The 12,610-nt window shown below is 47.9% G+C and overlaps 1 protein-coding gene across 5 annotated transcripts in view; it reads right to left on the minus strand.

The window, feature by feature from the left end:
- Positions 1-12,610, minus strand: part of KANSL1 (KAT8 regulatory NSL complex subunit 1) — a 74,471-nt gene that overhangs the window by 50,584 nt on the left and 11,277 nt on the right. For all 5 annotated transcript variants that reach the window (XM_054281588.1, XM_054281591.1, XM_054281590.1 and 2 more), the window contains one exon: positions 6,797-8,165. In XM_054281588.1, the coding sequence (XP_054137563.1) occupies positions 6,797-8,082 (1,286 nt within the window). In that variant the 5' untranslated portion in view covers positions 8,083-8,165. The remainder of the gene's footprint in view (positions 1-6,796; positions 8,166-12,610) is intronic.

Here is a 12,610-nt window from a genome sequence, read left to right on the forward strand (position 1 = left end):
CAAAAGCAGTGAACAGGAAGTCTCAACAGCACAAGACTCTGACTGTCCCCTTTTAAACATTCTCCTTCACCAAAGCAGCGTGCCCCTCGGTGCTGATGCAATGCAGTGAAACAGCACATTTTACATCTTACAGGAAAATCCCAGGCATCCTTAGCAAATCCTTAACTCGGCATGCCTGTGCCAGGTACCCTTCCCATAAATAGCTTGTTCGGTGCTGAGGTCAAACCTGGAGCAGGCATTCCAGAAAGTAACCTTATCCCAGGGAAGGTCAGAGGGGGGTGAAAAGAAATAGGACAGAAAAAAAAAGGAAAAAAAGGTAAAGAAAAGAAGGAGCTGGATCTTACTTAAGCAAACCATTCCAGTACTTCAAGTGAAAGCAGATCTTTCAAATGCAGAGAGCCACAACCAGAGACAACTCCAAATGCACTGGAGAGTTGAATCAGTCCCAGTTGGCTCCAGAGATGAGAAGGGCAACTGCAACAAACCCAACGGCAATTCAAGCTTCTCTTCCCACTTCCCATCTGAACTCCTAGTCAATACACAGGCCCTCACCTATTTATATTTTTAAGCCCTTCCTTTCATCCCAAAATCCAGCAAATAAAACCTAAGCCAATTTTTTTCATTCTCCCCCACCTAAAGCGTTTTATCTGAGGACGGCCCAGCAGAGACACCGAGCTCTCCAAGCCTTTGAAAGGAGACACTTGCAAAACGCCCCACATCCAGGGCGTGCCCAAAACACACTCCGTGGAAAAATCTCTTGGGGTAGTGCCAGTTTAGCAAGAAAAACATTTTCCCCCAGCTGGAAGTCTAGCACTGCTGAGCGAGTGCAAGCAGAACGGATCTGTGAGGAGAACAGAAGGGGGGTGCCCAAGTCACTGCAGAATGAAACCCCAAATCTTTGAGGAAAACACCTGGGAGCACCTTTACAATCTCTTCCTTAAGGAATTCCACGCTCACCCTTGCTCCACTTGTAAGCTCAGCCATGCAGTCGTTTGTTGTCTTCTGTCAGTACCAGCATGAATAAAAACGCAGCTCTGAGCTGGGTCAGCTTGCAGATGCGGGTGTAACACAGTGTAAAAGTCTTTTCCCATCCCCCACAGAGGCACATTAGCCTTCAGTATTGGAGATTAGCTCTAAACAGGGCCACTTTCCCTCGCTCAAACACTGGCTTCAATTTCAGAGGAGACTGCAGCGAAGCAGATAAGTACCACACTGGGTTTTCAACACCAGTTCACATTCACAAACTTCCAAAAAAAATTTTTTTTTTCTGCTGCTTCAGATGTTGTGACAGGCTTTTCCCAATGAAAAGTAAAGTAAATATTTATACAACCCTATTCACAGTGTCACCCACAACTCCTAGAAAATCTGAACTAGAGCCTGTTGTTACTCGCTGCCCCACTGGGTAAGGGCTGGAGAGACAAAGAGCAGCTTATTGGCAGCAGCAGACACAAATCATTCCCAGCCCTCTGCATTATCTTCCATACACCAGCCCAGCCTGACAAGCAGGGAGAGAAGACCTGGCTCTGAACAGAACAACCCAAAACGCTGCAGGGGCACTAAAGGCATCTGCCAGGAAGATGCTTTGTCTGCATTCAACTCCCCACACGCCCAATTCAAACGTTCTCCTCCTCACAGCACTGATCCAAATGCTGTTCCTTGCACGTGTGACCCACCTCTGAGTGCTGCTTCACAGAAACCCAGATTGCTCTGGGGTGGAAGGGGCTTTCAGCATAGATAGATAAATTTAAACCAAAGCACCAAGCTCCCTCTCAGATGAAAGAAGACCACGCTGCCTTATCTGAGGTCTGTGGATGGCCACTGACCTACACCAAACCTCCCTGCCATTCTCCACAAGGAGCAAGGCTCTAATAAAAGTCAGAAACAACTTATTAGACATCCATAATATCTGTAAAAAGTGTACTAGGACCAGCATCTCTTTCAGAAATAAATGACTATTCTTGTTTGCCCTCTTTCCTTAAAAGCAAGAGGGACTTGGAGTGTCCTACTTACTTCAGATACCTGATTAAGCATTTTTGAACAATCGGCTGCTCCATTGTTCTGCTTTAAATGCTGAGCAAAAACACTTCAGGATTTGCTCTCTCTTTCTGAAAGAGCTTGCAGGACTCCTGACCAAGACATCACTGCTGAGACTAACAACTCAGACAACACACAAGTAAGTTCTCATAAACAGCTAAAAAATAGAGTTAGGCACCTTGCTGTCATCAGCACCTACAAGCACAGCTAAAATTCAACAAAAAACACCCAAAGTGACAAGTAGGTGACTGAAAAAGTGATAAAGAGACAAACTTTTAGGATTGCTCTGCATAAATCATTTAATGAAACACGTTTGTGACCACTAGGAAAAGTTTGCTTAGTCCCCATGGTGTGTGATTTGATTTCTGAATTACGTGTGGGATCTGCCATCTGAACCATAATTCCATAAAGTCATGGATTTGAGAAATATTATTTAATGGGTCTTGAGATACAGGCTTTATTATCATGTTCTTGCTTGAAAAACATAATCAAGGGAAAAAATTTAAAATCCCTAAATCCCATTTCTCAGTCAGCTGATGCACCAACTGCAGCCACCCCTCAGGCAACCCCCAACCCAAGTGCCCCATGCATTCATCTCCAACACAGGACTTGGAAATCAGTGCTGGGAAAAGCACTTGTGAGAAATGTTAATTACTACTCCAAGCCCTGCAACTCTGAAATCCCAGCAGCACAACGTGACGCAGTGCAGGGAGGAGACAACACACGGGCTGTGAAATGATTCACTGCAACACCAAAGCGCACAAGGTGCTGGGATTTCCCTTCAGTAAATGGGAATAATTGAAGTGTGCCCAGGCATCGTGGCCATAGGCATCATAACAACCACAAGTGAACGCTGTAGGGACTGTCTGACCCTTGGAAAGGCTCTGTGGGAAGCCAGGGGTGTGAGAAGTTGGTCACTAGGAACTGCAGTTCCCTCTCAGCAGCTCAATGCAACTGCCAACCAAACACTGACTTTCCAGATAAGAAAACCTGAGCTAAAAGATAAGTCCCAGTTAAATATTTGGTTTCATTACCTTTGCAGAAAATTTTTCCATGGTACAGACTCAAGTTGAACTAAATCACCTACCACTCACCAGCTCATGTCTACATCACTGCATAGCACAGGTCACCCAACCAGCCAAAAATAATTGACAAATTCTGATTAAACTTGTCTGCAGGCATATCCAACACAACCAAAGAAACCACCATTCTGAGAAGAGCAACTACTATAAAAGTGTACAAGCCACATGAAATATTTCCTATTTAAATGTATTAGCACAGGGACACAGAAACAACAGGACTTTGGTGACTTTCTAAACTATCACTCAGCCACATAAACCAGATTTCAGCCAGCAGCCCTCCAGCACTGGGAAGAATTCCATGTCCTTCTCTGAACCATGTTTCACAAGCAGTTCCAGCATGCTGACAGCAACATAAAACCATGGAATGGTTTGGGTTGGAAGGGACCCTAAAGCCCATCCAGTCCCACTCTCTGCCATGGTAGGGACACCTCCCATTGTCCCAGGCTGATCCAAGCCCTGTCCAGCCTGGCCTTGGGCACTGCCAGGGATCCAGGGGCAGCCCCAGCTGCTCTGGGCACCTGTGCCAGGGCCTGCCCACCTTCAAAGGGCACCTGGGCTCTTTCACAGTCGCACAGGTTTCTCAGGCGCTGCTGCCTCCAGTCACACCCAGCCAAGGAAGTTTGGATTCTCCCACCTGCCTTCCTCACCTCCTAGCACAGGCAAAGCTGCTCTCCTGATCCTCCCTCTGCACTGCTCACACCCTAGGCAATCTCAGCTGTGAAGCAGACCTGTGCATTGCTAACCTGGCAGCAGACACAACCCAGCACGGTGGTCCTTGATGCACACAAAGCAAAGCACTCAGCACAACCCAGCCCTGCCTGCACACACCTGCCTTCCCCATGGGCAGCCTGAGAGCCAGGAGCACCTCCTTAAACCAAGCCCATGGCTGGCAGGGCTTCCCAAAGGTGTAACAAATCCCTCCCTGCTTTGTTTATGCATTGCATGATGGCCTGGTTATGCACCTGAATGACAGCACCTTCCTGGGCAGCAGGTCTGGGAGTGCTTTAAAAGGACCTACCAAGCTCTGATACATCCCTAACACTACTGGAATGAAGAATTTCTCAGGGAGATGGTGCTCTGTGGCTGAGATCAGGCAGGTCAGAATAGTACAAATGCTTCAAAGTCTGTCCTTGACCAGATACCGGTTCTGGAATGTCACCACACCAGAAAAACTCAAAGGTCAGCTCTTATCTAAGCATGATGTAAACCGTGTCTTTGTCTCTTTTGGGTGCTCCTACTCGAATCTCTGAGGTGGTCAGTGACATGGCCACTCATGGCCAGCAGGCTCTGGGACACTGCGGGTGCCACAACTCTCACCAAAGGTCTAGAAGCAAACAGCAGATTTTTGGGGGGAAAGCAGGGGCATCCAGAAGCAATGCAGAACCAAGGGATGGTGACTGAGCAATGAGAAGTATGCAGAATCACAGAACTACTGGGGTTGGAAGGGACCTCTGGAGATCACCCAAGGCAGGGCCTCCTAAAGCTGGTTACACATCCAGGTGGGTTTGGAATGTCTCCATTCCACACTGACATACTCCATCTCACTATCAAAATTAAAATAATCAGGGTTCATGTCTTCCTTCTAAAGAAGTAAATTCAGACAGACAAAAGCTCCAGCCCTCCTTGAGCAGCCTCTGCACACACAGATGTCCAACATGGCTCTGTACCATCAGCTGGCCCAAGGCAGCTTCCCAGTGGAAAACTCGGCTCTTCCCTTCCTGCCTCCTAGCACTGCTGGAGAAGAATGGTATTTAGGTGTGCTCAGAAGCTTGTACCAGCTCTGAAGGGTCACTTGAGGAGCTCCACTAACAAGCACCAACAGGCACTGAGGCTCAGCAGTGCCAGAGCTTGGCCAATGTCACAGCACCCATCCAACAGGACGGTCAGTGCAGGGACGGCTCATTCCTGAATGGCCACAGGCACCAACTTTACAGGGGCATTGCTGGGCCTGGCCCAGATGCCAGGGTGCACACACACCATTCTGAACCCAGAGACGACAGAGGGATCAGCTTTTTTATTAGCTTTCGAATCTTGGGCTTTTTAAGAGCGCTCAGAACGTGAAGGCATGACTAACGCGAGGGGCGGAAAAGTCAGCACAGAATTTCACGCGCCGTGTCTCTGAATGCTGCGCTTCCTCTCGGGATTAAGGAGTGGCAAGGAAATTTCACTTTGCTAGACAACACGTGAAGCCATGAAGCCCACAGTATGGGAAATTTAATATTATTTTGGACGGATTTTTAGTCAAATGTCTCCTCCATTAACTGCTACAAGACCTAGAAATATAATTCTATTACTAATCCCAACAGTAAGTTTGTGGATGTTATAAAACAGGAATAAAGTTACTAAACTCTTGTTTCTAACAGCACAAGAACCCCTTTATGTCCACCCAGGAGAGATCACATGATCAGCTATCTACCAGCTTTGCACTGGGAGAAACCCAATCTCAAGCCACATTTACAACTTCACATGCAGAAATTCATCCTGCGCCACCATCCCAAAACATAACGTGACATTTAGCTGGAATTTGATATTCAAAAGCTGTAACATCTGGTTACCGGCACTCATCCACACGAGCATGTTCTCAGAGGATGCTGGAGTTACCAAGTGCCCACAGTTCACATCCACCCAGCTCAGTAAATTCTGTGTCACACAGCCCTCCACCAGTCACTAACACAGTCTGGACAAAAGGTATCCAAATCCATTCAGAGATTTCTCCAGAGAGATCTGAACAACCCCAGGGCAGTGCAGGAATTTAGAAGTCCTGGTGACTATTTCCAGCCTGGATGTGAAAGCCATTGGCATTCCAGCCAGGACCCCTGTGCCCACGCTGGGATGTTTTTGTTGATCCTAATGACACAGACTGAGGTTCAACACATCCATCTACTGATGCAAGCAAGATTTCACACAGACTAAACTCAGAACATGGCCTTTTAAAAGATTTTTGCAAAAATATGCAGTCCCAGGGAAAATTCTGGGTCTGGAACAAAAAATTCCCTTCTTCCCTGACCTGTCTCAAGACCTTTTGCCTGGAGAAGGATCTTCCTCCTCCACACACACACACTGACACCTAATACTTATGCAAACAGCATCCAGTTAACAACATAATTATGAAGCTGTTGTCATCATTTAATGCAACTCACAGACAAGAAGAAAATTCCCAGCAGTAATTTCTCAGATTCAAGAAGGGAACACACTCGTTTCACACTTCCGCTGGCACTTGAACCAAATCCTTTCTGAGTACTTTTTTCCAGACAGTCCATTTAACAAATAAAATAATTCCCCAATCATAAATATGCTGTCAGCTGCACAGATTCAGACTGGTCTTACTTTACACAACAGGCTTACAACAAATATTCCCATGGGAAAACAACAAGCATTTCCTTTCAGGAGACAGGATCAAAGCATCTTGGAGAGAAACACTCCAGGTTTGTATCTGCAGCTCACACTACTCCAGCCAGCCACTATTTCCACGACTTGCTGCTCCAAAAACACCAAAGATTATTTCCAGTAAGCATGAGGAATTTTATCTTCAGTGCTGTACGTGCTGCAAACCACACCACAATAGTTTTAACAATTCTTTAACGCAACACCGTTCAAAATTTAGGGTTCCTACAAAAACTGTATTTTTATCTGCCATCTTGCTCCCCACCAGCAAAAGGAAACAAGTGAGTGCTACTTACAGTGGTACGTGGGGTTGTTCTGGGTCTGCTTTGGTCAGTTCCTCCTCTTCGACGTCCGACTCTCCCCCCGAGCTGCTGTCAGTGACATCCGAGTCGAAGGCCTGCTCGCTGCATCTCAAGTTGGCCATGCCACTGGCCGTGAATCTCTCCAGTTCCTCTGATATTGAATCACTCTTCAGGAAGTTGCTCAGGCCTTCCGAAGTAACTGTCTCGCTCGCAGCTTTCCTCAAGGCTGCTTCTGCTTTTCTGGTCAGCATCAGCTGGCTCCGATGCCTCAGGGGGTCCAAGGCTGGGAGCTTGCTCAGCGTTTTCTCCAAGAAGCCGCCCAACTGCTGCTGGATGTGTCTCTCCACCTGCTTGGCCTGCACCACCTGCAAGCGCTTCTGCAGCCGCCGGGCTCGGCTCTCGATGTCCGCCTGCCGCCGCAGCAGGGCCCTCGTCCTCATCTCCGAGTCCAGAGCGCTGTGGTGAGCGGGCAGCACCGAGGGCTTCTGCTCCTCCAGCTTGCTGCTGCCGACGCCGGGCACCCGCGCGTCCCCGCTGCCGCCCTCCAGCACCCACTGCTGCTCCGCGGAGTTCAGGGAGGGTTTATTCGCAGTGCTATTATTGCTAAAGGGAGTTGCGTGCTCTGCATCAAGGCTTCTGTGTGGAAGAGTGCAATTGGTCAAGCCGGTCTTCAAGTCCCCCAATTCAGAACCTCCTGTATTATAGTCAACAGTCTGGAGGGCAGCAGAAGGAGAAGCACACTTCCCACCATTCAGAGAACTAGAGTTTTCATGGTCTGAATTGGTACTTTTGGCCAATTTCTTGGCCAAGCCATTCACAGGCGCTTGCGGGAGAGGTGGCTGGCTATTGGTACTCATTGTTTTTAGATTCTCCAAAGTGAATTCCAACACTGGTTGCCTCCCCAACAGATCACTTGTTTTCAAAAAGGACTGAGATAAGAGAGAGTGAGATTTAAGGACTGTCTGCTTGTTGAAGACTCCTTGCAGCTTCAGAGGCTCTTTTGAAGAGACAGATGTTACATCCGAGCAGAGATAAGAGGCCACTAGCGGCTGCAGCTTGCCCAGCTCTTCCTTGGTGGGGTTGTTTCGGAAATCTAGACTGGGATCCTCCGGAGCGATGGCTTTCCTTTTGGTGCCGTTGGCAGCCAGGAGGATGCTGTTGGCGTTGCCGTTGCTCTCGGCACTGCCAGGCGACAAGGTGGAGGACGGGGGAGCCAGCTTGAATCGGATGTGGTGAGCTTCGGCTGCTGCGTCAGTGAGAGCGGGCGCCATCGCAGCCATTCAGCACAGACACACGGGAAGTCCAGCCTCTCCCGCTGCCGAGGCCAGCTCCACTGCCTCCCACTGCCGCTCCCGAGGGCAGCCTGCACGGGGAAGGCAAAACACACGGTCAGGCGCTGCGCTTGGGGGAAATAAATCAAAAACCGCTTTGAAAACGGCGGCGAGATGCGGACGCGGCGCTCGCGCTTCGCCACGCTGAGCGCGGCCTCCTCCCCCCGGAGCCCCAGCTGCTCAGCAGAGCAGCACCAGGGAGCAGAAACAGGAACACACAGCCCTCCAGAACCCAGCATCTCCCACGCTTGGTGCCTGGCTGGAACTGCTACTCCCGTCTTTCACAGAACCCTTCCAGGCCTCCATGAAAGCTCCGGCCTTGGATGCTCCTATTCCTCAATGCCAGCAGCTCACCAACTTCATCATTAAAATCCCTGAGCTACACCTATGAAACAGCTTTCCGTGCTTCTACTGCCAGCTCAGGGGTCTTAAAAATGACAAATTTGACTATAACATGTAACACAGACAGGGCTTGAGGGGAACAAATCTCCATATGCTTAAACTCCCAGTGGCTGAAGGAACCCCACTGCTTCCCTGAAACCGGGATTTCAAGAAAGTCTCTTCCCCCGTGTATACGAAACCTCCTTTCCCAGAAGTACATTTCCGAATGAGCCAGGTGATTTCCAGTGTGAGCAATTCCCATTTCTCTTTCAAGAGCATGGATAAAGATTAACCCACACACGCACAGAGGAGCTCTTCACTGACTATATGAGTAAGTCTGGGTTTAACCCAACTAGAGCAAACAAATAAAAAGAAATAACTAAAGACTCTTCGTTTCTCTACACTGTATCTTCTTTCCACCCATATACAAGTCTCTGGTCATTCACTTTCCTTACCACTAAAACTGTTAGTGTTTTTAAATGTCTTTTTAAATTGCATTCAAATAACCCACAGCACTGGCTGTGCTGCCAGTGAAACAGTTACTTGATTTTCCTTTTACTGCTGAAGTTATTTAGCATTTTCATAGGATATTTCATGTCAACCTAATAATAAAGTTGCCCTGATCTCTTGCCTGATATGCCAATCCTCTGATTTCACATAAATTTGCATAAGCTTGTTGTAGCTGTTCATTAACACACCCCAATGACCATATTAATGCACCACTTTACAGGAAAAGCAAGGACTAGCTGAAGTTTTAATATGTTTAACAAGGAAAATTTCGTAGCCAGTCTTGTTTCTGGGCTCATCCAGTTGCTCCCAACATCAGATTCAGGTGCTTCTCCCTAACAGGGATCAGAAAGACATCAAGGCTGAAAATCAAAGTACTATAACCTGAATTTTCGTGAAAAGTCAAAGATGAGTTAGAGAAACAAACTCAAATTCCCATGGAGGGAAGACTCAAAATTATTTGCTGTGTGGTTTCCAATGAGTACATACATTGGGTCAACTGTCCAGCCCCTCAGCAGATCCAAAACACAAACCCTCCACAGTCCTGGAATCCCAAAATGGTTTCCATCTGTTCATCCTCCAGCCTGGACTGGTCCTGAGGGCTGTCCCCTACCCTGCTCACAGTCCCTCTAAGTCACTCTCCATAAAATCCAGTTAGGTGACAGAAGAAGGAGATAGAGGAGAAAGAATACACTCCCAGAGAAATCCACTTTAAAAAAGCTGTTGCAGCAGAAATATCGAGATGCTGGAGGAGGGTTCAGGCTTCCCAAGTCCCACAGCTCACAGAACTTACAGTATTCTGTAATTGATTACACTTTATCCTTACTAAAAAAGGATCTGCATGTCTAAAAGTTTAGGCCACATTCACTGAAAACGGCTTTTAGTCACCATTTGGGTCCATAAATAAAAGCTGAACATGCCTATTCAGGGAAGAATGAAAAAAAAAAGGAACTTGCAGGGAACTTTCCACTTGTAACGAAGACACCCTTGGGAGAGGAGGGAGGAAGACTGTCAGAATAAAGACTTCCTCCCCTCCAGCCTCCTTCCAAGACTAGAGACACACACACCGGGGATGAGTGCCCTTAACAGGCTCCCAGTTCTGCAGAAACATCTGGGTTTCCCTTCCAGAGGGAACTCTGCCTCAGGGCTCTCCACCACAGCCCCCACCAGACATCCACAGTGGCTCTGGAAACACCCAAGTGCAAAAAGAGCAGAAATCCCTCCCCTTGGGAGCTAAATGACTCTTCATGAACAGTCAGGAGCCTGCAGGAGATGCAGGCTGGAGTGAGTTAATTTGTAGGTCATCAGCTTAAATTAACAGAAGTGGGAAACGGAAGCAAAACTTTGACACTTGCTTTTTCCTCCGGGTTAGCAAACCCACTTGGAAACAGCAAATCCTCCTGCTAAGCTCCTGCAAACCTCCTTGGCTCCACTTTTCCTTGAGTGGACAGCATTTGGAGTACTCTGGAAGCCTGGAAAGCCTCCCCTAAGAATAAGGCTTTGTTCTAGTAGCTTAAAGATGACCTCCAAAAATTATTACGCCTATTTTTTGTATTTTATTTAAGTCCTTATAAACTCTCTGTGCGCTGGACAGCACTGGCTCCTCTAACACTGAATTAGACCTCAACTTTTATGAGCAACCCTGGAAAAGACATTAAGGAACATTTGTAAGCATGTTCCCTCCCTCTGTTTATAGTGTTGTTATTAAAGCTGTATTACACTTATCTGGAATTTCTTCCTAACAGGGAACTGGAGGGGAGAAGGTGTTAAGGCATCTCTGAGGAAGGAGAATAAACAAAAGGAAAGGTCACTGAATGGGAAGGTCATTCACAGTCTGAGGAACTTTCAGAGCATTCTGCTAAATCTCACAATAATTCCAAGAATTATCCCCAATCTGTTGCCTGCTCCTGGGACCCAAACTGTGCTGGCAATTTCTACTGAATCTGCTGTCACCCATCAGTATTAGCAGATCCACGTGAGCACCCACAGTCTCTTTTCACTGTTTCCCTGCCAAGGGTCTTTAATTCCCAGCCCTCAAGGCGACACATGTGTGACCAAGAGGATTCTGCTGTGGCACCAGCCCTGCTGTGAGAGAGCTGCCAGGGTGACTGGACACTGCTCCAGCTCCACCAGCACAGCTCAAGCCCAGCCCAGCCTCCAGCAGCCCTGGCACAGCCCCTGTGCTGGACTTGGCTTGGCCAGGTCCAGGAGGAGCTGCCTCTGGAAGGCCAGCGTGGTGTTTACAGCCTGTCTTTAGCTAATCCTGAATGAACGTTCTTCATTTTCCCTTCACAAGTAGAGCACTGCCAGAGCACTCAGCAGTAATTAACAGAGCCAAGATGAAAGGCTGCAGCAAGCAGGTAAAACCAGGGTAACCGTAACTCGCCCATCTTCCCTCGCTCCCCAGGAGTGCAGGGAGGCAGCAGAGCCACCAGGGCTCCTCGGGGGAATCCTGACCCATCACTGGAACCCTGAGCACAGGGAGGAGTGGGACACAAGGCAGTGATGGGAGGTCAGAGGGGCACCAGGAACACACCCAGTCACACTACACCTGGAGCAGCACCAGGTCATGACATCCCTGAAAACAATCCCCTGGCCTGCTGACTTATTCAACACCCTCTGCTTCTAAAACCCAATCCTACAATCAGACATTGGAAGGAGAACTGGGTTTCCAAGCACATGATTTTGTGTGGCACCCCAGAAAACAAGCCCAAAACAAACACGGGAAGTTTTGGCTCTCTGAATTCTTTGCGGAAGGAGTTTCTTGAGGAGAAACCAGGCACTGTGCTTCCAGTGAGGGTCATGAGAAACAAGGGGAGCTCTGAGGCACCAGTTTGCCTCTGGAAGGGCTGAGTGTGCTCTTTTCCCAGACATCAATCCCACCGTGGCACCCACCTGGCTCCCTCACCTGTGCCCTCCATCCCTCCCTGGCCTCACACACCCACCTCACACATTTACGCTCCTGGATTATGGTTTAACTCCCTGACATGACCCCAAACTCTGCACTACTGCACCCTGAAAGCCCTTCAGCCCCAGCTGTCCCCAACACCCATTTCCTGACGCACACAAAGGTGCTGCTAGAAGCAATAGCAGCAGAGTTACCCCGAAGGAAGTGAGCATTATACCAATTCCCACTTCCCCTCTCCTCCCCCACTACAAATCAGCAGCTCAGCCAACTCTTGAGTCCGTGTGGTTACAAATATGTTTCAGTCAAAAAACCAAAACAAAGCACATAAAAACCCCCAAACTTGGTAAAATAAAATCCCTCTACACTTCATTTTGCAAGTAAAACACATCATCTGTGCTAACCTCAGCAGATAACAACACACAGCAACTCCCTGAGCCCTACAAATATTTTCCACATCCACAATGTCCATCCACCAAAGTTACAACTGTACATAACAGATTCTCTACATGCCTTTTGTTATCACCTCTCAACATTTTGCAGTTGTAAGACAGGTGTTGACCAATTTAGAAAGGGATTTACATGAGAAGCAACTCTCAAAGCTTTAATTAAGGAAACGTGACAGGCAAGTACAGGACGATCACCTTATTGATAAGCCAGTTATCACGTGCAGACTGTGTGCTT

The sequence above is a fragment of the Melozone crissalis genome, unplaced genomic scaffold, assembly GCF_028551555.1.
Source record: "Melozone crissalis strain CALT ecotype California unplaced genomic scaffold, PUWL_Pcris_2 ptg000032l_1, whole genome shotgun sequence".
Lineage (NCBI taxonomy): Eukaryota > Metazoa > Chordata > Aves > Passeriformes > Passerellidae > Melozone > Melozone crissalis.